This window comes from Terrapene carolina, unplaced genomic scaffold (genome assembly GCF_002925995.2).
Source record: "Terrapene carolina triunguis isolate 2854851 unplaced genomic scaffold, T_m_triunguis-2.0 Scaffold130, whole genome shotgun sequence".
NCBI lineage: Eukaryota > Metazoa > Chordata > Testudines > Emydidae > Terrapene > Terrapene triunguis.
This window is the reverse complement of record NW_020664481.1, coordinates 31749364-31775782: the sequence shown is the minus strand read 5'-3', so window position 1 is coordinate 31775782 and position 26419 is coordinate 31749364. Positions and strand designations below refer to the sequence as shown.

The window sequence follows — 26419 nt, the reverse complement described above, 5'->3', positions numbered from 1 at the left end:
TCTAACCTGCCTCTAAAACCCATCTCCACCCATGGTAGGTCAGTTAGACTAAAAATATTTCAAACTAGAGTGCTTAAAGTTAGGCACCTAAACAGGTAGCTTGATTTTCAGTGATCGTGAGCACCCAAAAGTCCCATTAATTGAGTGTTTTATTTTCCTAATTAAAGTGAAGCTACTGCTTCTTTACTTCACAGAACTGTCACAAGGCTAGCTCAGTCTTATAAATAACTTTAAAAATTTAAAGTTATCCAAGAGGTGAGAATGATTTTAAAAGAAATTAAGAATAGCGGAGGAAAGGTAAAGCTGTGAGTTTAAGGACTTGTAAGCATTAAGGCCTTGTCTTCACTAGGAAAAAGATGTGTTAACTCACGTTAGCTACCATGAGTTAAAAACCTAGTGAAGACAAGGCAGTTTGTAGTTTTCACACAAGTTAGGTCAAGTTAAAGACTATGGGAGCACCTACGGTTTAACTCAACCTGCTAACTCATATGAACCTACAAACTGCCTAGGGTTTTACCCTATGTTAGCTCACTCGAGGTAAGAATACATTTTTTATGATAAAGATGCATCCTCAGTGTCTTCATGATAGTTAAATAAATATCAGCTCTTCAAAGAATGGTCTTCAACACTGTTGAGCAAACCTGGAAAGGTTTCTCTAAATACCCAAATGTTAAAGTAAAGTATATAACACCTAACTGGATGTTGTCAAGTGATTCAATAAAATTCAGAGAAATGTAAAAAAACTTAATAGAAATGTCAGTTACTTAGCAATTCAAAATTAGGTGATTTATCAATTACATTTTTGTGACAGGTCCCAAATATCAAGAGCTGAACTTGGAAAGAGAGTTAATTAGATTGAATCCAAAAGAAAATAAAGCAGGAGATTATTTGCCTCACCTTTGATGTTAGGATGACGTTTTGTTCTCCACTGTGGAACAAACACAGTAATATTTCTGTGGCCACGTTTCCAAAAGTAATCAACAGCTATTGCAATTCCTCGACAGGAGAAGAACTTCTGTAGACCATGACTATAAAAAACAAGTGAGATTGGTTCATGTTGAGTTGTGCAACTATGAACATTGAAGAAATTCAAAGTGTTGTGGTGACGTTATATCTTACACTATAAATACAATACCATAAAAAAATAAAGGTAGGGGAATGCTTATTGCTCTAGTTACATACAAGGTGCTCCATACAAGGAAGAGAGTTTAGCACAAAAAAAGGGAGAAGTGTCTCTTCTGCCATATTACCAGACTCCTCCCTCTCAAAGCAAGGCAGATACACAGATTAGCTCGCTTCAGGTTTTGTAGACAGAACTACAGCCATCAGTCATGGCAGGGACCAGGCCCTTGTGAAGAGCCCACCAGCTGAGAACTTCTGAAGTTGAAGCATATTCTAGTTTTATGATTAGCTATCAATTACAGATTAAAATGATCCATATCCAATTATAATGAAAATAAGTTTTGTGCTGCAAAGCACCAGACCCACCTTCTCTCCAGTTGGCACCGAAACATATTTCACCGGGAGGGCCAGATGTTAGGACCTGCCTTGTTAGATTCCTTGGAATAGCAGATATTGAGTTTGGGAAACAGAAGGCCCTTCACTCCTTTCCTATCCATTATTTTGGGCCAGAAATTTTTAGCAAGATCAATGGATGATGTAATACCTCTGAGGCTAAACTTCCTGAATTTTTTGCACTTCAGATAAACTACAACAGGAATAAAGTGGTAACACCTTCCTATTTTTGTGACCTAGCCGCGTGGCTCTAATAAAGGAAAGCAAACCAAGAAAGCATGGAACTAGCCTAACATGGAAGATACAGGTCAATTTACCAGAAGTTAAGATGTCTTGTTACACAGCAAGACTTGATGGAAGTTAAGAAATGAAAATAGGCAGGTAAGAATTTGATTCCCAAATCAGCGGGTAAATCCTTCAACTACAAACATTTAAAGTATTTAATAACTGTATGAATCATAGAATCATAGAATATCAGGGTTGGAAGGGACCTCAGGAGGTCATCTAGCCCTGCTCAAAGCAGGACCAATCCCTAACTAAATCATCCCAGCCTGGGCTTTGTCAAGCCTGACCTTAAAAACCTCTAAGGAAGGAGATTCCACCACCTCCCTAGGTAACCCATTCCAGTGCTTCACCACCCTCCTAGTGAAAAAGTTTTTCCTAATATCCAACCTAAACCTCCCCCACTGCAACATGAGACCATTACTCCTTGTTCCGTCATCAGGTATCACTGAGAACAATCTAGATCCATCCTCTTTGGAACCCCCTTTCAGGTAGTTGAAAGCAGCTATCAAATCCCCCCTCATTCTTCTCTTCTGGAGACTAAACAATCCCAGTTCCCTCAGCCTCTCCTCTAAGTCATGTGCTCCAGCCTCTAATCATTTTTGTTGCCCTCCGCTGGACTCTTTCCAATTTGTCCATATTCTTCTTGTAGTGTGGGGCCTAAAACTGGACACAGTACTCCAGATGAGGCCTCACCAATGTCGAATAGAGGGGAATGATCACGTCCCTCGATCTGCTGGCAATGCCCCTACTTATACAGCCCAAAATGCCGTTAGCCTTCTTGGCAACAAGGACACACTGTTGACTCATATCCAGCTTCTCGTCCACTGTAACCCCTAGGTCCTTTTCTGCAGAACTGCTTCCTAGCCATTTGGTCCCTAGTCTGTAACAGTGAATGGGATTCTTCCGTCCTAAGTGCAGGGCTCTGCATGTGTCCTTGTTGATTATAGTCCTGAGGAATATTACTTATTACACACTTTAACAAGGGTTAGTGATAATACACAGCAATTACAGTGTGGATTATAAAAGTGGCTACAATTAAAATAAATATTGAGCCCTGAGTGTAATAGTCCAATACTTCAATTTTTATCTCCTACTAAAGTTACTTTTGAAAATGATTAGACTCAGCTGTTCAAAAAATTCCAACTAGGGACAGGATGTAAATAGATAGGAATGATCATGCTTTTATATGCAAAAGAAACCGATGCAGTTCAGCAAAAATGAATGGAACAGTATTCAGTACAAGTAAAATTGGCAAATATTGAATAGAATTTAAGTTTTTATTCCAGAAACCATGATTTCCAGCATCCAACTTCCCAAATGAAAAAGCTGCATAGGCCAATTAGAAGTCCACCCAATTTCAAGAACTGAACTAAGTAAGAGAATTGGGCAAAGGGAAGACTTAAATAGCAGCAGGTAGTGAGAGATCTCCTTATATAACAAAACAAAACCTCACTGAAAGTTTATGAAACAGATTAAACAAGATTAACACCAGTTTAAATTTTAAAAATCACTATGTTTCATATCCTTCTACAGATCAGAAGCCAGATTTATGGGAGGAGAGTCACACACAGAGTAGAGACAGCAGGTTAGATTATAACAGGTTCAACAGAATTTAAATCGACAGGAAAGCAACTTAATGAAACATTGCTGTGAATAGAAAGGAGGGCAGCAGGTTTCAGCACACATTTCATGTTTTCTAATCAGGTAGATACCAAGAGAATGTAAAGTTATCTGCATAGTGCAAGAACTAAACACATTGTGGATCATATGCATTTCATATCAGGGAGCTCAGAAATAAGGCAGTAGGCCTGCATTATTCAGTACTTTAGGATATGTCTACTGCAATTGGGAGGTGTGATGCAGCACAGGTAGGCACACCTGAGCTAGCTTTGATCTAGTTATCTCACTAAAAATACCAGCGAAGCCACAGCAGCATGGGCAACGAAATGGACTAGCTGCCCGAATATATACTGAAAGTCCCAGAGGAACTTCACTCAAGTGACTAGTGCCAACTTAGCTACTTTGTCACTAGATCTGGTGACTTTTTGGTTTCCCTAGCGAGAAAATAAGTGTCAAAGTGACCAGTGACAAATCTAGCGAGTTTCACTGCCAATTACAGTGACATTCAGAGAAAGAAGTCACCAATATGTATAGTCACAAAATCATTCACAAGCAGCTCAAAAGCGTTAATAAAATCCATTCCATGCTGTTCTTACTACATTCTGTTGCACACCAAGTCAATGACATTATGTCTCAATTGAGCATGTCCTTGGAAGGAATCACATTCCAGGGCTTCGTGGGCTGAGATCACTATAATCTGCAAGTGAGGAAAAGAAGTTTGTGGAGGCTAATTAAATAGGTTGCTAAAGCCAGGCACACTTTGGAGAAAGCAGCACATTTGCCAGGACTTATTTTTACCCAAATGTGTTCTTTCTGACTGCTCCGTAATAGGTAGCACACCCTGTGATGCAGGGAAATACGGCGAATGAAGCAGCATACTGGGTGGAGGAGGCAGGTTAGCCAGTGAGGAGCGCTGCAAGGATGGAAGATGGGGTGGGATGAGACAGGGCCATGTGCCCCATTGGGGCACGGGGAAGAGGGGCACCGTGCCGCCAGGGATGAAACCCTTACTACAAGATCAAAGGTGCAGCTAGCTTGATTTAGGTTTCCCTTTACTCCTCTCCTTGGCTTGGCCTGGGGTTAGCTGCCCAGCTGTTTTCAGAAATGAAACCCTGGAAGGGGGGGAAGGGGTCCGGCTAGCGGATTTTTGTTTTTAAGTCTACTTTCTTGGCTCCCTGCAGTGGTGAGCTCAGGTCAGAGGAATGCCCTCTTCCCCCTGCTTCTGGGATCTCCCTTTCATTAACTTGTAGACTCAAATCCAGGCTGGCAAGAAAGGGAGGCTCAGCTGAATTTAACCAACCCCAGCTAACCTGGACTGCAGTGTACAGAGCGCTCTTCCCAATGAGCAGAGGGCGCCCTCCTGATGATAGTGTACTGTTTTAGTTGCTTCTGGTGTGCAACAGAATGTAGTAAGAACAGCATGGAATGGATTTTAACAACACTATTGAGCTGCTTGTGAATTATTTTGTGACTATACTCACGTGTGTGTTTGTGTGTATATATATATATATATATATATATATTTATTTATTTTTGACTCCTTTTGAGCTTAAACAGCTATATCTAGTGACTTTTCAGGGTTTGTCTGGGGACTTCCTGCTATGTGGAGATGGCAACACTGCGCACCTCCATGGCTTCATTGCTATTCTTAGCAAGCTAGCTAGATCAAAGCTACCTCGGGTATGCCTGTGTGTACTGTAATCACACCTCCCGGCTGCAGCATGGACATACCCTAAATGTTTTGAAGTCTACGCTTATTCCTTGAACAGCTAGTTTAGAGACTTTAGATCAACTAAATAACCAACTTCTAAAATACGATCTGCTAGCAGACATCCTAATTTAAATGTCTGTACAACACTTTAATCCCCAGTAATCCCTTTTTTTTTAAACCCTCTTTTTCTAAATTTCTTCCTTGCTTTATATTTTTGATGCCACCTACTTCAATCTGAGATCAGATTCTCTGAGTGGGGCTGGAGGGGAAGGGGAAGGATAGACAGACCACTAATTATATTTGAACTGATATGGCCCCATTTATGTAACACATGATTGTGCAGCACTTTTTCCTGATAGAAATAGTACTGTGTGTGCTTCACACAACAAACATCAACATTTAAATAAAGTAATGCAGTTGTCAAAGAGTTAGCTCTCACAGAAAACCCTTACCTTCTACACCCTACCATGCAACCTTATTTTTTTTTTAAGAAACAAATACCTATGCTTGATAATTTAGCACCTGAATAGTCTTAGTTGGCTTTTGACATTCAGATCTTTGCTACTGATTCTTGTTTTGCAGAAAACTTTGCTATCAAAGAACACATTAGTTCACATTATGACTGTATTTTTGTAAAAGGGTAATTTTTATTTAGAAGAGTGTAGAATTTGGAGGACACAGAAAGCAGCAGAACTGGCAGTGGCTCCTAAAACTGTAAGTTATGCCTCTCCTGCCGTCTCTCTTGTTGCAAGGCTTTAAAAAAAAAGTGACACAAATGAATGATTTTGCCACCTGCATTTGAACAACAGACTTACAATCTCTCTCATGCAATCAAACTGTCCAGGCAGAAGCCTTAGAGCAGCAGCTCTTGACCCTCAAGACTCATGGAGCTGGCAGGCAGGCAAAATGTGCAGTGATAAAGAGAGAGCGTCTTCCTTAAAGGTGATCTGCATGGGCAAAAAGAGGGGAGGGGCATTTTTGCTGCTTTATTATGTATAAAGAAGGTAGGATTGGGTCAGGGGGTCTAAGGTTATCAATTTATAATTCATGGCAAGAGAAAACTGATAAAGAATTTAAACTGCTTGTGTTCTACCCCCTTCCCCACCTTGCATCTGTCTTGGCTGTTGAGACTATGTTCTTCGAGGCAGGGACAGTTGAGCAGTGGATTTGTATAATGCCTAGCACAATGCTCTCTCCTCCCCCCCACTCTTAGTTGGGCCTTAGGCACTACTGTAATAAACATTAATAATAATGAAATAACGAAGCCTGGGTAAAAGGGGCACTGCTAAACAAGCTGAACTGTGAAATGTGGTACTTGAGCTAGGTAGGCCTTTAAAAGACAGCAAGTAATTGTTGTTAAAGACTCATCTTATTCTCAGTTGCTCATGTCCTATGGAATGCAGCATTCCCCAACTTGTGTATTTACAACTGGTGTGGGGCCATAGCAAGGAGAAGATAATAAGCAGCATAACATAGCAGCAGCAGCAGGATAATGTCAGAGACAGCATTTGCTTTCTAGAACATGTAAGGTTTTTTCTTTCCTATAACTAAGAAAAGAGAAGCCAGCTTGGCTGGGCTTTTCCAAAGAATCCAGATGAGATGTTATTTTTTATGCCGCTCTTATTTTTCTCTCTTATTTTAATAAATATTGTTTTAATGTTGCATGGATGTTTCCCACAGTCCACCCGAAAGGCCTTCTCTTCATTAAGGAAAAAAAGGTATATTTTTAAACACAAATTAGCTGGTTAAGGTAAACTCTAAGCTGACTGAAGTAACACTCCCCTAGGGTTCACCTGAACTAAGTAACAAGTGTTAAAACTACAACTTGCCTAAACCAGGATTTTACACATTAACATGACAGACACACACCTCTTGTTCCCTATATAGACAGAACCTAAAAGAATAAAGTTCTTCAATCTCCCAGGAGGGGTACAAAAGGCAAAAGGTGCGTTAGAGCCTGATGCCCACTCAGTTTCAGTTTAACAGGCATGGACAGAGATTTTCCCTCCCAAAGAGGTGTGTTGCATGTGTGGGAGGGGTGTGGGTGCATCTCAGGGTAGAAGTCAAAATGACACAGAGGAGGCATGATTTGGTGGAGGTGCAGATGACAGTTTCAAAACCCCCACTTTAAAGTACATAGAAAGCTGTGGATTTAAACAAAACCAGAAAACCTCAGGCCTTTCCTATACACAACAAGGCTGCAATAAACAAATCAAGGGCACAACCTTGACAAAAGATCAGGTGATTACTCAGTAAAGCATTTAAACTTCTTGATGGTTCTGTTACTTCAAGCTAACTTTCCTCACCCTCATGTTTTGTAATCAAAGTTTTCAGCTGACTGAGGCAGGTGTCATTATGAATAGGTTTAGGGAAAGCACTTCAGGGTATGTCTACAGGGGTTCTCAAACTTCACTGCACTGTGACCCCCTTCTGACAACAAAAATGACTACATGACCCCAGCAGGGGAGACCGAAGCCTGCGCCCGCCCGAGCCACATCACCCTGGGCAGGGGGGCCAAAGCCAAAACCCAAGCCCTGTCACCCAGGGCTGAAGCCCTTGAGCTTTGGCCCCTGGCAGTGGGGCGTGAGCTTTGGCCCTGGGCGCCAGCAAGTCTAATGCCAGCCCTGGCAACCCCATTACAATGGGATCCCAATCCACAGTTTGAGAACTGCTAGTCTACACTGCATCTGGATCCACAGACTTGTAGTGGTGAGGCTCAGACTAGTGGGTGCTAAAAATAGCTGTGTTCCTTTGATTTAGGCTTGAGAGCCTGAGCCAGAATGTCTACATAGCTATTTTTAGCACAAGCCCCACCACAAGTCTGTCCACCATGGTTGGGAGGCTTGCTCCCAGATACAGTGTAGACATTCTGTAGGGGTTTCTCTTCACTGCAAGTTCTCTTGTTACTCTACTTGAGCTAGTCTAGCTCTAGTGAGAGCAACCATACTGCGAAACACTCAAAACAAAAACAAAAGCTGCCCAGAGCGATCAGATAAGCAGCACAGAGTGATCTGATTAATAGCTGATAAGTTGTAACTCCAGCTGCTGCATCCCCACAACATTACTAAGGCCATGTCTACACTACTACTTATGTCGGCAAAACTTCGGTCACTCAGGGGGCTGAAAAAAATACACCCGAGTGACAGTTTTGCTGGCATAAGTGGTAGTGTGCACAGCACTATGTCAGTGGAAGAGCTTCTCCTGCCGACATAATTAAACCACCCCCAACGAGCGGCAATAGCTATGTCGACGGGAGAGCTCTCTATCAGCATAGAGCGGCTAGATGAGAGATCTTACAACGGCGCAGCTGCGCCATTGTAAGCTCTCTAGCGTAGACATAGCCTAAACTTGAGTATCAGAAAGCACACAGGCTTCAACCTGTACCACTCCCTCGACCAGCCAGCTTGAGCTTAAAGGACCACTCAGCTCAAGCTAGAGAGCTGTTTGTGTGGATGGGAATTGGGTTAGAGGCAAAACTCAAGTTATACCTTGAGCTAACAATGTAACAAAAACAAGCCTGTATGGAAGTGAAACTTTAGGCAATGGCTTAAGAATGCTTTAAGGTATTTTCTTTTTAAATCACTATCTGTTAATTGAGTGGTCATTTCAGAGTTTTTATACTGAGCATGATACATCCAGACATTTATTTTTTGAAGCATCCAATACCTTCATGAGTGCTAGGAAGAACAATGCACATTATATCTTCTGACAGAATTTTGAGCTCATACTATTACATAAAACCTCATTCTCTTTCTCCAGAAAAATGCTCCTTTTGTAAAAAGTAAATATTAAAGAGGATGGTGGATTTGTTACTTTCTACATAACCCCAGCAATTTGCATTTCTTTTCCATTAATATAAGTTTGGGAAATCGGTCTAAAAAGGTTAAGATAAATTATGACTCATAATTGTGACTTGCGGTTTGCATGACTATTTTCTAAAGAACAAAATCTGAACAATGAGGAAATAGTTCATTTGTAAAGCTATTTACAGTAATGAAAACACTGTACTTTTATTCAAGTAATGTCATACAGTTGTGGGTCATAAAGAATTTCCCCGTAAGAGCTACCAGGACTGCAACAGTCAAGTGACAGGAAGTGTTAATCAAGTACTTCAGTTAACCCTTATAATGCTGGCATTTTCAAGACTGGTATCCAAATTAATTCTTCAGAGGATATACCTATGGGTCCTTAAACTGAAGTTAGAATAATAGCTACCAAATTATCTCCTTTAGTTAATAACCATCATACTTTAAGGAAGGTAACACACTGTATTTGAAAGCTTCCTACATTATCTAACAATAGACTGGGTAAATTATTTATCTTGGAACAAATGGTTAACTCACTTCATTGACCATTCATGATATGCCACAAGCAAAAAGAGGCCAATTTCCTCAGATATATTCATTTACTCAAAACTTGCTTTTCTGACTCCTTCCCCCCCTTTTAGAAAAAAAATCTTTCTGGACTGATTACAAAGAGGTCCACGAGGGCATTATTAGATCTTTGCTCTTTAAAATGCATTAGTTGTATTTGGCCAGTGAAAGTAAGATTTGTTCTCTGACTGCAAGGGTGTGCAACTACTTTCAGCATGAATATTTGGCACCTGTGAATTTAAAGCCCGTCAGTGAAGTAGGTGCTCAGACATTACGGTGCTGGAGGCTACAAATACCTTTTGAGATAAGGTACAATAAGAAACCTTAAGAATACCCGTAGAGATATGCCAGAAAGCACTGAATCTCTGGCCATGGGTAAGGTTCCAAGAGATGAGATATGAGGATAGCAGCCAGTTCTGGAAACACTCCCAGGTCTACTCAACTATCAGCAAATATAAGTGGCCTGAAACAGAAGTCATCAGGCTAGCACTAGGGGAAAAAGAAAAACAGAAATCGGTCAAAGTAGATGGAATACAAGGGTGAAGGAAAAGATCAGAGAGTTTTTGTAATGCACTTAGTACTGTGATATCTGAGCAACCTTGAAAGAATCTACACTTTTGGGAATGTAGCTATACTTTACTGTTCTTTATCATAGAATCATAGAATATCAGGGTTGGAAGGGACCTCAGGAGGTCATCTAGTCCAGCCCCTTGCTCAAAGCAGGACCAATCCCCAGATAGATTTTTACCCCAGTTCCCTATAAGGCCCCCACTCAAGGATTGAACTCACAACCCTGGGTTTAGCAGGCCAATTCTCAAACCACTGATCACTAGTTAGACCATTTTTTAAACTATTTTAAAAATATTGACAATAGATTAATAGGATGTTCTAACTAGAAAACATTGCACCCCACAAAGTAACATATCTCAGACACCAAACAAATCAGTCCATGATATTTATGTTAGTAACCTATTTTAATTCTACTGAGGGCTAAAGAATTAGTCACTATTAATGTTTTGTATTCTAGATTTCAGTCTCAATTGAAATACAGTTAAGAGCTACAATATGAACTCCTAAAGTAACATACTTTGTTAGGAATCTAACACATACCCTTAACTACAGTACTAACAGGTGCTGCTGTTTTAAGACAAATTGCTTTCTTTTAATCTCTCTTCTGAGAAGCTATCAGGCTTTAAGGATGATCTGTAGGAGTCCAGGGAACATCTGATGAGACCAGCACCTGTTGAGATCAAATTTCTGCTGAAAGCCCTAACTGATTTAACATCATGAAATTTCAACTCAACATCTAGAGATGTAGAATTTTTTTTCTTCAATTTTGAATTTCTTTCGTGGCTCTAACAGCTATGGCATAAATTTCTTCCTGAGTAATGAAACTTTAGCACCTGAATGTTTATTCGCATGCAACAAAACAAAAACGTCCAGCTCAAAAGGGATGTGAAGAATCCAGGCCAAGCTGTCACTAAAATATCCAATGCAAGAAAGGTATCTTGAAGGAATGAAATAAAGTTCAAATCTCCTATTCCCAGCAAAATAAGGGAAAAGCTACCTTTACAGTAGGTAAGTACACTCTGAAGATATGATTGGAAGTGGGGATACCTAGGACTAATTGTGCAGCTTAACAGTAGAAGAGACTTCAGAAACCACCATGATCTGCATCTGAATAGCAGAAAATAAGGTCACAATCTGCATAATCTCAAATATCTAAACTTGAAATGATATACACTACAATAAATTTTGACTTTTTATAAGCCATTATAAAAGTAAATGAGAGGAGATTTCAAAACCAGAAGCACGATGCACTACAAAATAATCCACAGTTAATAGTTCCATAGAATATATATTAAGTCATAAGTACTTTGGTAAAACAAAGATAGTTTTGTGCTAAATATTATTCTGTTGTATACAAGCATTCATGACATCCTCTGCACTCACATTTTCTATGACTGAGCAAGCCTCTTTTCAAGTCCTTCATCCTTTTCACTGGATCCAGATGTTGATATCTATCAGGCTCTTCTAGTGTCAAAATGAAACTGGGGCTTGGAGAGTGGGGATGTCAGGTTGGGTAAGGAGCTAGAGGAATTTGTGGAAGTTATGTTCTCCCTAACAACTAAGGAAATTTGTCCACTGTTTGTTAACAAGATTCACAATTTAGTGAACTGTGAGTTGGGTGGCTAAATCCATGGCTGCTTCTAGATGTACAAGGTGTAGTAGTTAAGAGTCCATTTTTCTATCCTCATCTAGCCAAAAGTTTGCAGACTTTTTTAAAAATAATAATTCACATATGCATGTATGTATATACAAATACATACATATTTACAGATATTGATGGGAAACTATATTCCAGCTTTTTAACAGCACAAAGAAACACTAAATGTTTAGGGCAGGAAATAAAGAATGCTGTAAATTGATATTGCAGGGAAAATTTACATATTCTGAGAAATATTAAACTAAAGTTCATTTGTTTAGGACACAGATTTAAAATAATTCTATTTAATGGCATCTTGGATCTAATGGCTACAAGTGAATAAGACCTGCTGTATATCTCATCCAGTTGAGAGCATTTCCTGCAGCATAGGGTACTTTCTTGAATCACCCTTACAGGCAGCACTCTGGCCTACTCTCTGAAGTGTCCCATTAAAACACTGACCTCAATCACCACTTGAAGTTTTATGTCTATAATTAGGTCCTTCATATCACTTCAGTTATATTGCTTTAAAAGCAGGAAATACTATTTAAAATAAAGGGTCTGTTTTAAAGGAGGACATGAAGTCTAGCTTACTCCCTTCCTAGCCAATCGGGAGTAAATTAATCCATAGAGGGTTTGTTTGTTTGGGTTTGATTTTATTTTTGCTGTAAGTAATCAATTTTTACTTTTTGCTGGTGAGTTTTCAGATGAGACACTTATTTTCATAGACAGTTTCTTTGTTCTCATTGCAGAGGAACTCAAAGCACGACAGGGTTACTTCTTATCTTAGCATTAGTCAGTGGAGCAACAGGAAGCTCAATTAATCTATTCCTGGAAAACAGCACTTCCCCAAAAAAGAAATGAAATGTTCCTAAATTATCACACTTTCACATTCCATTTTTGTGAAGAATTCTCAAGCAAGTAATCACTCTACTACTCATTTGCTTGCAAACTCCATAGTTTGAGGTGCATGAGATCAACTAAAGGAGAGGGCAATTTAGAAGTCCCTTCTCAGGACTCGTCTATACTTACAGCTAAATCAGCACTGCTGCAATCGATGCAGTAGTGTCGATTTAGTGAGTCTGGTGAAGACAAGCTAAGTCGATGGAACAACGCTCTCCTGTCAATGTCTGTACTCCACCTCCCTGAGAGGCGGAAGGTAAGTTAGTGGGAGAGCATCTCCCGTCAACACATTGTGGCATAGGCACTAATGTAAGTCGACCTAAGTTACGTCTACTTCAGTTATGTAACTTACATAACTGAAGTAGCGCAACTTAGGTTGACTTACAGCTTTAGTGTAGACCAGCCCTCAGTATCACTCTTAACAAGTATAGGTAAAAATTGCGAACACCTAAAATTGGTATAACTGAAAGGTAAAAGTCTATTTTCAGTAAGTTTACTTTGTATTCTGTCCTTTGCACTGTTTCTTCTGTTTGTTAGTCTTTCACACAGCATCCAGTAGGCGTCAAACAAAATACACAACCCCCCCTTAGTTTGTCGACCTTTTGGGGGGCAGAGACTACTTTTATTGCATGTCTGCAGAATGTCCAGCACAGTGGGGCCCTGATCCTTGATTGCAAGGGAGTACTAATGCACTATAAATATTTTTAGAGACAGGAAAATGTGACTATAAAAAAAGCAAAAATTGGCAAGACAACTTCAGGCAAATGTAAAAAGCCAACCCCTTTTTACTCAAATTTTTAAATAATTAGATTTTAATGTGATGCTTACCCTTAACTTCATTGATAATTTATAAAATATTCTCACTGCTCAAACATTACATTCTTACTGTAATTATTTTTGTTTTCACCTGTTAAGATTATGCTCATTAGTTGTCTGCGAGAACACTAAATGTCAGGTTACTCTATTTGTAAGTTTCAATCATACAATTTTATTAAGCTATAATATTAGGTTAGGGCTCACTGCTGAGTTCTCTTTCTGAATTTAAGTGGGGATGCGTTTCATTGAGATTGCATACGCATAGTTTAAAGCAGTTGATTAAAAAAGTGCACATATCAAACTGTGTTTGACAGTTGCTTAATAAAAAACCCTGTAGATTTAATAAATGCAAAATGAAAACTGAATTATCTTAGAAATGATCTCTTCTCTCTCCCTGGCCCTATCTGATTTTAGTTTTCTATATTACAAACCAATGTTAAAAAGAATTCCATATTGTATTAATAAAAATATATACATTCTTATGTAAAAATATGAAGTGTGCATTTGATCATTTACAATCATGTCTATTAATGTTTTTGTGCACAAATATGAAATTGAAGAAATTAAATCACGGGACACCTGTTTTATGTTTTCAGGACTCTCCTCAGTTCTTGCCAAGATGTGGAAGTCAAATCTTTAAGGGTACCACAGAATAACATTTAAAATATATAAACTTAGAATTAGGACAACTATTAGTATGTACTACTTAATTTTTCAATTGACTTACAAAGATTAAAAATTATAGTTAAACTCACACCTGTTTTATCAAATACTAAAAACTTTAAGCTTTAATAAATAGATAGTAGCTCTATTTAGCATAAGGTCAAAGTCCTCCCCCACCCAAACATACACACTCTTCTCTGGGAATTGCTTCACACATGACAGAAATGGGACTGCTATTCTTATACCACGCACATCAGCACAGTATTTGAGCATCATCTCTGAGGTATGTATCTAGAAGAATTTCTAAAGCACTTAAGTGGAACATGGCAACCATTAAACAGTAACACCATACATGTTTATAACAGAAACTGGAGAATACAGGTATTAAACTGTGATTTTTTTCTACAGTTTAAATAGGCAATTAAATGAGGTTCATGTTGCTCATCTAGCTCGCAATAGACAGAATTCAGCACTATACACCTTACCAAATTAGCCCATTACTACAAGATTGCTGGAGAACTCTGTTGGAGTAGTAAATAAATAGCTGGTCACATGGAGGCCACTTAAGAATTTTTGACAAGTAAAGCTTTTATACCCAGGCTGTGCTCGCTCCTCCCAGTTTCACTTTGAAATTCATTGACACTTAATAAAGAGAAGTAGCGCAAACTAGCAATACTTACGAAATTGCAACGTTGCTTCCATCTATAATGATGTGTTTTAAATATGCTCTCCCAGGTTCATTTTTCAACTCCAGATTATACGGCTTTTTCAGAGAATCCATAAACCTTTGAACCCCAGTAACTGAGGCATCTGTATGAGGACTGTACGGTCCCATTGTCTTCCTCTCTAGATTTGGAGCATGCAGTTGGGATGGAAACACAGAAGTTGGAAGAGGACGTTCAATGGGTTTTGGGATATCAAAAGAGGGTTGGTGGAGGAGTCTAAACTGGGAAGGATTGCAATGTCCTGGTCTCTGCACATGAACAGGTTGATTATTCTGCGTATTCGAGGGCCCTGCAGATTTTTGCTGAACTACAGTTTCAGTCTGAACTGATGCATGCTCTCGGTCTGAGCTCCCTCTTGCTACAAAGTCAACATCTTTTAGTACTCCATATTTCTTTAATTCTTGTGCAGTGTTAAAAGATGGTATGAGACCATCAGTTTCTATATCATTTGTCCTGGAATTGGGACTCTGATCAGAAGAATTCAAATGTACTTGTTTACAATGCTCTGTTGAATTTTTAGTGGAAGGAAGAGCAGATTTATTTTTATAGTCTGTCACATGCATTTTGTCTTCTGCCCGGAGCTGTGCATGTGGTGAATTCGCTCTTTTTTGTTTTACATTTTTTGTCTCCTTTAAAGTATGACTGGGTTTAAGTTGATTTTTACTGATAGAACCTCTATCTTTCAGAGTCTGTGAAAGATCTGCAATACCACCTGAATGCACACTTACAGTTCTAGATATCTGCGGTGACTGTTCCTTTTCCTTCTGAAACTTTGTACTTTCCTTTTCTATTGCTTCCAGGAGCATTAATGGTTCCATTGATTGTCCCAGTTCACTAATAACTTTCTCTACAATTTTTTGGGAATATCCCATGGTCCTGAAAAAGTTTACAAGAATCTTGTATTCCATCTCCTCACTAATGTCATCACAGTCTGTAATAGAGAAGCGTGGATCATCCGACTCATTGCAGCTATCAGAAATCAGATCGATAACTGCATCCCTATCTGGATCTTTACTGCATGGTGTAGGCCTGCCCTCCTGATCACTTTCTAATGAAAACTGTTTCTTAGGAAGCCTTTCCTCAGCATCAGAACACCTCCTTTTACATGACTGTCTCTCTTTGGAAACAGATGCCTCAAGTGGAGTCACACCATTAATAGGAACAAAACACTTTCCTGGTGCATTGGAAAACACCGTGTCCATTTGTTTTGTAAGCTCTGTTACAGGGGTTCCAGCTTTTTTTCTTGCTTCCTCTCCAATTGTTCTTCCATCTCCACTCATTACAGTTAGTTTTGGGGTTTTGTTTTGTGAAAACTCTGGTGTACTTTCAGAATCTGTAGTAAGATCTATAATATTGCCATCTGCTTCACAGCAATCACTTTGTGTAAGATTCAGAAGTTCTCTTTTAAGCGAGCTAGGCAAGATCAACAAGTCCATTGTATATTTATCTGCATGTGCTTCCACAAATTGTTTAAATTGTTTTTTTATGTTCGATTCCTTGTCACTTAATAAGCCTTCATTGTTTTCAAAGAGCATCACAAACTGCTGAATATGACTTCTAGCCATCACAACAGCCTCTGCACCACCCTTAATACTAAGTAATCCTATTTCCTGCACTGTTATATCAGCACAGGTATCCTGAATAAGACAGTTAAGAAACAGGCTCTGTGCTCCAACAAAAATGCAGTGCATATCCTTTGGATAACATTCCTTTTCTTCTAGTTCAGGTTCACAGAGTCCCTTAATATACTCCTATAAAGGGGGACGGGGGGAGGGGGAGAGAGAGAGAGAGAGAGCATAATGAACAACTTTTTACAAATCAAAAGTGTCTATACAATTTCAATTTTTTTTGTTTAGGCCAATGATAAGCCACTATAATAGACAGTAAAGCCAGTTTATTATGATGTATGACGTTATTCACTAGAGGAAGATATCCAAGGTAAGTGTAAACATTGCATTTCAAATGTCTGTTATGGGTTTCCCAGGAGACTACAGTCTAAGGCAGAGGTTCTCAAACTGTGGCGTGTGCCCCCAAGTGGAACGTTTCGGGGGGGGAGGGGAAGACACGGAGGGGCCCAGGCCAGCCCCGATGGGGTGGGGCGCAAGGGGGGGGCTGGGAGGGAGCGTCACGAAGCCCCCAGCTCTGCTCCGGCCCCATACGCAGCTGTGGCCCCAGCTCCCGGCCCTATCCCCAGCCTTGGCTCCATTCCCGGCCCAGGGCCGAGGCTGGGGGTGGGAGCGGAGCTACACCTGGCTGCGAGCCCGGCTGCAGACTCCCATCGCAGCCTGGCTACAGCTCTGCTCCCACCCCCAGCCTTGGCCCCTGGCCGCGGCTCCATCCTCAGCCCCACTCCTGGACCCAGACCCACCCCCAGCTGCGGCCTTGGCCCTCTTACCCTGTCTGACCCCCCGGAGCTCTAGCCCGCTCCCAGCCCCAGCGGCGGGTGCACAACCCTTAAAAGTTTGGGGATCAATGGTCTAAGGTTTGTCAAAGTGATAAGCTTTGCATAGAAGCATTTACATGCATAGAAAGTGCGGCTATCAAGGTTTCTAGACCTGCCTCAAAACCCTGAAATCTATGTCAAGTTAAAATAGTTATTCCCAATATTCATACAATATGTAATTAGGTCTTATTTTCTTTTGGGATACAAATTGCTGAATGTATACACAGTCTGATTTTTTTTTTTAAAAATCAGATTTGTAAGAATAGAAACAGTTTTGATTTATTATGCTTGGCTATGCTATCAGCTAACTCATTTGAAACAAACATTTATTTCTTATGTTTTTTATAGCTGAAGTTGACTTGGTTGTTGATTGATTCTCTTAAAAAAAAAAAAGACAATATAAGGATGCATTTTACCAATATTAGTCAGAGAAGAGACATGCTCTTCTGAAGTTGACTCAACAATGTCATAAGGTAATTCTGGTTCATAAATAACATGCTGGAACAAAAAAACGGCTTGCATAAGACTATTTTAAAGGGTTATTCTTATGGCAATTTCCCTATAGTTATGAATAATAAATCAAGTTCATCTGTGACATGCAGTCCTGCAAGGTGGTCTGATATAACTAATATGTCCCAGTGTCAGCTACAAAGATATTCTGCAGAAAACTGATGCTGAAATGACGCATGTTTTTACCGGAGGGGTGAGGTTTAGCCCACAAATTTATCTCTGTTTAAAAAAGATTACAGTATTCCAATACCAAAAATGAAGAAAATTAACAAATGATTTAAACATATTGCAATAGGTATAATTAGTAATATTTTTTTACAGTTATATTTTATGCTAGCACTGTTTAATTATTCACTCAAGATCAGTATTTAAACTTCAGAATGCATACATCAAGCTACAAAAACATTTTTAACAAAGCTAGTTTCAGTACCAATTCTAATATAGGTAGTTATTTCCGTTAAGAAACCAACCAAAACACCCCCCCCACCATGGTATCCAGATGCCAACAATTATAGATTCTTCCATTACCTGAATAAAATATTCATTACATTATTTTAAACTGCAACTCCATTAGTCAGTCACGTATTTAGAACAGGTAGTTATACTTAAAGAAAGCCACGCACACACAAAAAATCATCCACACTTTTTATAATTCAGTTTTAAAGAATAAGATTCTAAAAGGACAGATTCTGGTAGGAAATGGAAGAGTGATTGAATGACAGAACTCCACAATCCAATCATTTCTATATCTAAACAAGGAAAACAAGAAAAGTTATTCCAAGTATGTTTGTTCCTTTATAGACACATTTCTGTTGTCATCACAATATAAGTGGCACAGCTAGTAACACCTATAGACAGGCAAACACTTTCCAAAGCTTTGTTTTCAGTAGCTTATAACTTTGCCAAATTAATCGTTTGGGCTGAAGTTTTCCATGCCAGCTGTCTGTCTCTAGATGAATTTTTTTTTTTTGGAAAGTTTCAGCTAACACGGTTCAGCCATCTCTGAGAATGAGGTTAAGGAAAATTATGTTTTGGCTATTTAAAAAAAAAATCCTGTAATTATTTCACTGAGATGATCTAGTGCCTCCATGTTTTGGAGTAGGGACTTGAAATTTGGAGAGATGATTGTTCTGATATCAGGGATGTAATTTTCATGAAAATTCACCCAAATCTGGCCAAGCTATAAACTTCAAAACACAAAAAACCAACAAACCAAAACCCGGTTTGTACATGCTCAGTAGAAACTTGTTAGAACTGACAGCTAAGTTCTCTGAAGTCCATGTGCACTGAGCAGGCTTCATCCTCAGTTCCTATATACAGACCTGAAAAGATTTGTGCTAGTTCTACACAGCAACTGAATGCTCCATTCCAGGGCTGCAGGGGCAAAGCAGGATTTTCCCTGTAAATACTCCTCCCCTCTGTCAGGGGCCATTGCTGTGGCAGGCAATGGAACCAAGAGCAACAAGAACATCTCTCAATGCTCTCACTCAGACAGCAAGGTGAAGGAGGAGAGCACCTTGACTTGAATACAAAGAATGGGGGTGGGATGGAGCGATGGAGGAAAAAGAGACAGGAGCAGGTATCAGGATGAAGACCGTGGGAGAGGAAAAGGGAAACAGTTAAGATAAGGGGACACAGGCAGAAGCTGAGGGAGGGAGATGGGGACAGGGGAAGGACAGGGCAAAAGTCAGGCATAGGGTGGTAGAATGGGCAAGAGGGGACAGGGCAGAGGGATCGAAGCACAGAGTGCTGAACACAAAACTTTAATGGTCTTTTCACAGGTTTTTTTGGATATAATTCTGTTTCAGAAAAATGAATGACAAATAAAGAGGCAATGGGGGAGAGAAGAGCTACGCAGAGCTCTCAAAAGCTTGTCTCTTTCACCAACAGAAGTTGGTCCAATAAAAGATATTACCTCACCCACCTTCTGTCTTTAATATCCTGGGACCAACATGGCTACACCACCACTGCAAATGACATCCATTAAAGTTAGTTTTAAATCTTACAATGGCAATAAAGCAAGTCTCACAATGGACTGACAAAACTATCTTTTATTTATTTATTTATTTAGCTATAAAGAGTACCTTGCATTAACCTTGCCAATGTAGCTAGGTGTTTTGCAATGTCGGTTTTAAAGAATGAAGCAATACAGTAAATTTTGGGGTTTCTCTTTTCTTTTCTCTTCAGACAATAGGGTATGAATCAAAGTGGTGACATGTCTAATTAATTCTCTATCTTCCACAGAGGTGTTTAAATATAATTTCTATGTAACAGACATGCATTTGTTTCTTTCTAGTACATAATTATCTTTCCTTTTTTCAGTCAGTACACAACCCAGGCCTCTATTATACTGATCTTGGCCTTTGTGGCTCCCTACCTAGTCTTGAACTATATTTTATGCTAATAATTAGTACTAAAGATAGACATTTATCTTATTTCACAGCAGTGGTTCGAGACCATTTAATAAGAAAAAAGTCTTACCCTTCCATTTTCCACAGACCACCTCTTTTAACCTCCCAAAGTACAATTGCCTGATTTTTCAAAATATCTAATATTGAAGACCACTAAGAAAAGTTTCATAGCTCAGTGTGGGAATCAGTTTTTAGAGACTTGGTGTTCAAGCCATTTTCTTAAACATCCATAATTAGAGCTGTGGTTATGGATTATAACCTGTAAAATAGTGCTTAGTAGAGAGCCATAGGAGGTGAAATGTCCATTGGCATCTTCAGAAAAGCAGGTCTAATTTTCATTTTCAGCTTATTGCAGCTTTCAAAATAAAAGTGGAAGTGTTCATATACAAAATTAGTTTAGTATCCAGATAGTCACAGTAAACACCACAGTTGCATCTATTGCTGGAGATAAATGATTTTTGGCATCTCTTCCTCCTTATCTGCTGCATTTATTTGAAAATTCTTGCATAACTTGGAAAGTCGAGCATGTATTTGGATCGCAGGCAATATCGCAGACAAGAATTTAGACAACCTTGTTCTAAACATGTAAAAGCCACCAAGGAAAGCCTCCTGTTTCTACAGTTAACTTTCTATCATGCCATGAAGCCAGTTTCTAAACTACTGAAGTCAGCATACCTACAGGCTCCAAAACATCATGTATTAACTCTACACACACATTAACATGATTAATGGTATTCCACCAAGATTCAAATCAATGACCTCCAGCTTCAAAGCTGCCATCTTTGATTCTCATCAACACAGTTTTAAGGATTGGATGTTGCAAGACTACACAGTAGTACAAACTGCTGCTGTAACATAAGCTGAAGGAGGCAAGTAGTTTTTCTGGCCTGCACACAAACACAAACACACAAAGAGTCCCCTCCCCCATAAAAATAGCAATAAAATGGTAGTGAAAGAGACATTCAGTATCTGGAAAGTTTCTTAAAAGTAATATATAGCAGTGAAAATGCTTTCTGAAGTGACTTTACTGCTTGTGATTGACAGACCTGGAGTCTGAAGTTTTGTTTTTATAAGGCAATGGCAATGTACAGTTACACACACTGCCCAGCCAATATCCTTTCAAATCTTGACCTGGAGGGATCTACAAGGCTCATTCAGATGCTTAGCTTCTCACTGAGACTGCCAACATCTGTGTCGTTTATAACCACTAACTGATTCCCCATGGGCCATCGAACAGTAATTTTTGTTGTCACCTACCTGGGCTAGGTTCTATTATCCATTTCAAATTTTTAAGTCATCTGATCAAATAAATAACAATTTTCAGGTTAGTTATTTAACGGATACTGTAAATATTATGCAAAATGTCAGTCATTTCTGATTATACTAGCCATCTGTGATTATTAAACACTTGAAATTGTAAACCCACTGTTTTATTCTACATTTTTGCTCTATCCAATGCAGAAGTAACTCTTCAAGTTGTTGCAGAAGGCTATCATAGTGGAACTCTTAACATTTTATTCCCTGATTCGTTTTACCATGAACTAAAGTGAGCAGACAAATTCACACATACATTACCTAGTAGTCAGGCAGTGTATCAGAGCTAAAACCCAGCATTACTCTATGCATACTCACTTTGTGTGCACTGTATCTATGTATAGTCTACTCATAAGGTTCACGATCAACGGGTAAACTCAACATTTGGGTTGAAGAGAGTCCTTCCTCTATCATGTTTTGTAATATCCGTTACTCAGAATTGAGCAAAACACTTAATGGGTTTCCATTGCAGCTCAGCTTCCCTTAACCAAAAGTATTTCTGTTGCTATACTTATAAATCTCAGCAACATATCAATTAGTCATGAATACAGTTCTTAACACTGGACACTTCCACCTATAAAGAGCTGGTCAAATTCTTCCAAAACAAACTAGAGCACTCTCTCTTTTAAATATAAATGGCAGATTCTTTTCATGGACTCCATGAACTAGGAGGTACAAATTAATTTTCAATAGTTACAGCTAATAATAATTGAAAATCAATACCATCACCTCTGTGGCTGTGTCTCAACATGTCTCAAGTTTTTCCAAGAAAATACTAGAGTACTACCAGTGTCCACCAAATGACAGAGTTTTAACCATTGTGTCATCTAACCCTGCCTAGAGCAGGTCTAGGCAACTTTGTGGTTAAAATGTTGACAATTTGTTGCCTCCGTTAAAGTAAGAATTAAAAGGGGACCCCCAAACAACATCTACAGCCACAACTGGCACTTTTTTTGGTAGTCTCCATAGAGAAGCCCAGGATTTATTTGGAGCAGTGATACTCAGACTGAGGTTTGAGAGTCACAAATGGCTCTTTGCGTCACATATTAAAACACTGTGTGATTTAATTATTAACCTAAGTTATTAACCAATCAGGATGCTTTTACTATGTTATTAACCAATTGTAGTTGATAAAATAATAATACATGGTCAATCATTTTGCTGTGAGAATAATATAAACTACATATTTCCCCTTCATACTGTTTAAATATGAATATATAGTACTATAGTAAATTAAAGGAAGAATTCACACTACTGCAACTCTTTTGGGTAATGTTGATGGCTAATTTGGTTCCTGAACCAGAGAGGTCTGAGTTTCACTGCTTTAGAGGTATAAAGTAGGGGATAATTATCATGCTCAAGTGAAGGCACATTAGTAGGACCATTGGCTTTTCCCCTGCATGTGTTTTACTTATTCTGTAAATAACCAGAGCAGTTCAATTTCTAGTGCTATGACTAGCACATTTACAAGCACAACAAATTATCTTTTTCTTGAAAGCAGTGTTTACAGAATGACTAGCTCATCCACAATGTTCAAAGAAAACTCAATTTTTCTAAAAACACATTTTAAAGTTTTCTGCTACTTTCCACAGACCTTGCTGTTAGGAAAAGAAATACTTATTCAGTTGTAATGGAAGCTCTTTGGAGAGGGGAAACTTCTTTGTGTGTGTTTGTACAGCACATGGGACAATGAGATGCTGACCCTGTTAGGGTTTCTGTTATATAAATAATAGTAAAAACTTTAAGCTTCTGAGAGTTGGTGGCTTTTTCAATCTAGAAATCATTCATAGATTTAATTGAAATAAATTATTCTGCAGTTCCACAGCTAAAGAATCAAACCTTAAGAACTAAAATGTAAAGATAAAATTATTATTGAATTAGACCTAGGAATAGGTGCTAAGAATCTCTACTAATACAAGGAGGAGAGACACAACAGGAATTACTTTTTGCAGACTGGTTGCTAAACAAATTATGATGCTCAATCTGCCATTCTCCCCACATGCCTCAAATGGGCTACAGTTGCCACATGTCATTAACTATTGGAGTAATGCCAATTGCAACATTGTAGTTGGACACCCAAAAAGTTAGCCAAAGAAATTTGATTACAAAACCACTCTTAGGAGATTGTTTCACATCAGTTAGTGTCACACCCAACACTCCAAAATATCAGAGAATGTAAGAACAGGAAAGACTAGCTAGCCTTTTCCTGGCTTAGTATAACTCTTTTTTTTTTTTGCTTTTTAATTGGATAAAATGCCACCTATTCCAAGAACTAAGCTGATGAAATCATGTAGGCTCTATCTGCTCTGATGCTGAAGAGGTATTAGCAATGTCAAACTGTTAGCATTCTTCGAGGAAGAACCGTGTTAAAACCATTCAATGCAATGATAAACAGAGCCTTAGGCTACAAAAATGCAATGAAAATAGACATGTTTAAAACAATTGTGTAACATGGCTGGGGCACAACCACTTCATAACAGATTTTTCTAGACTGTGCAGGCAGGAAAAACAAAACAAGAACTATTCTAATCACATTAAGAAAATATGTTTTAGTCAACATATTTTTTACCATCCACACAGCCCTCAAGAAGAAACCAAATTATTATGGTTGCAGCCTGACTGTAAGATAGCTCTCAAGGAGAAATCAAGTTGCGTGCATGGTAAAAACCATGCTGACTAAAACATTTCTTAACATGATTAGAATATGGTTCTTGTTTTGTTTTTCCTGCCTGCACAGTCTAGAAGAAACTGATATAAAATGCTTAGGACACAGCCATTTTTCACAATTGTGTGACAGCAGGGCTACACTTTAGTGTTGACAGAACCTTATAATGTTTGGTTCCTTATTTCTCATGCTTATAAACAATGGCACAAAAAACAATACACTGGCAATCTGAACACCAACTTGTTAGGACAAGTCAGTGTCTGACTTGGAGTTCTTTTTATACGGACGTATTTTATTTCTCTCTCTTCCGCCTCCTCCCTTCACACACAAATACTCAATCTAAAGCTATCTGAGGTAGGGTAGGGCTGATCCATAGCTGTTTATGTTACACCAATACAAACATACACTAAGGCCACGTCTATACTATTGGGACTATAGTAGCATAGCTATGGCGCCATAGCTATATGCCAGCGTAACTCCATAGTTAACCTCATTTTTAGTTTCTACTGAAAAATTCCCAGGTTTTACAAACGCTATTACTAAATTATTATTATTATTTACTGATTTTCATCTGAATTTTGGACAACATAAGTACATGAAAATACTGATTATGTTAAGAAAATCCAATTCATTGCATTGGGTAGATGTGTTTATGTTAATAAATTAGTCTAGATGCAACATGAGGCTGTCTGTTAAAGTAAGGGAACACACACCTGCACATATGTGTATGTACTGTTAACGTACAGTTAATTAAGTGACAACATTAAACTCCTTTTACTTTTACTCTTACTCTGTTGCTTTTTTCTATCTTCCTATCCCCGAATATTTCGCCCAGAAAACTTAATTTTTTGTACTGAATTACATCCATTTTTTAAATTCCCAGGAAACTTAATAAAAACTGAAAATGGAGGGCCTTACCCATAGTTTAGATCCAGCTTACAGTGATGAAGGGATTTTTTGTGGCTTTAGGATCACTACCTGCCTGAGCAATGGTAACCAGGTGGACAGAAGCATTCAGCCTAGCTGCATCTACACTAGGGGTTAGGTCATCATAACTAGAGTTCAGGGCATGGATTTTTTCACACCCCTGAGAGACATAGCTATATTGACCTACATTTCAAATGTAGATCAGGCCATAGATCAAGAATCAGTTTTATCCTCCATATGACTGACAGAGGTTCTCAACTACTGGAATATACCCCAATATCTGAACCTCATGTTCCCACTCCCTGCATACAGCCCACATTACACTCAGCCACCACCACCTTCCTTCCAGGCCCACTTCAAAAATAACCAAGCTCAGCAACCACGTGTAAAACAAAACCGGCCCTGGTCTGTGCGAAGTGCCAAGTGTGCCCCCCCCTTCCTGTGTGACCAGCAGACTCAACATAAGATAAGCATCATCATTATTTGTTAGGCGCTGATAACGTGCTCAGCGCTGTACAGGGCCCCTCTCCCCGCCAGCCTTGTTCTCACCCTGGGTCCAGCACGGCTCGGGGCCCTGTCAGGAGCCGGGGGGGGGGGGGGCGTTAAGAGGGCGGGACGGGACAGATGAGGAGAGTTCCCAGGAGGCGGGACCCCCGGCTGGGAGCATCCAAGGGGCCGATGTACCTGAAGAACCGACCCGCCCCTTGTTACCTTGGCGCTGCGCACAGTCTCCTTGTCCCCGGAGAGCCGCAGCCAGATCCTGTCAGTGGCCGGGCCCGAGCCAGGGGTCTGTCCCGAGGGGCACCAGTCTCCCGGCGCCCCCAACACGGCGAGTCGCACCCCGAACAGGCTCTGAATGCGGCCTCGACTCTTCTCCAGGAAGCGGCTCTTCTCCGCCGGAGCCGTGAACTCGTCCAGCACCGGCACGGGGCCGTCGGCCGCTCCGGCAGCCGCCATCAGAGCCGGCCAGGGAGCCCTGCGCGATTGCCTCCCATAGTTCCGGACCCCAGGGACAACAACACCAGCGGGGAAACCCCTGCTGCCCTCATCACGGCGGGACAGGTACGTCGTCCGTCTGCGACACAAGTTCGGCGCGGGGTGCCCTGACTCCGCCCAATCAAACAACCGCCTTCCACGTTATTAGGACGGGCCACCCGCTTCCCCTCCGAGAAGAAGACGCTTGGCGACCATCTTTGTTATGGGCAAGACGTCTAGCTGCCATCTTTACTGAGGGCAAAACAAGCGCCCTGCCCTACGCTGTATCGATATGAGCCAAGTTTACTGGGGGTAACGCCCTTCCCCGGCCCTTCACGGGAACGCGAAACGCGAGAC

At 39.8% G+C, this 26419-nt stretch overlaps 1 protein-coding gene across 1 annotated transcript in view; it reads right to left on the bottom strand.

The window, feature by feature from the left end:
- The window catches only part of N4BP1 (NEDD4 binding protein 1), a 33980-nt gene extending 7844 nt beyond the window's left edge, over window positions 1-26136 (bottom strand). Inside the window, exons 1-3 of the mRNA XM_024208093.3 lie at window positions 25799-26136; window positions 14773-16568; window positions 898-1028 (exon numbers count right to left, since the gene is read on the bottom strand). Coding sequence (XP_024063861.1) covers window positions 898-1028; window positions 14773-16568; window positions 25799-26044 — 2173 coding nt within the window. The 5' untranslated portion in view covers window positions 26045-26136. The remainder of the gene's footprint in view (window positions 1-897; window positions 1029-14772; window positions 16569-25798) is intronic.
- Between the last annotated feature and the right edge of the window lie 283 nt (window positions 26137-26419).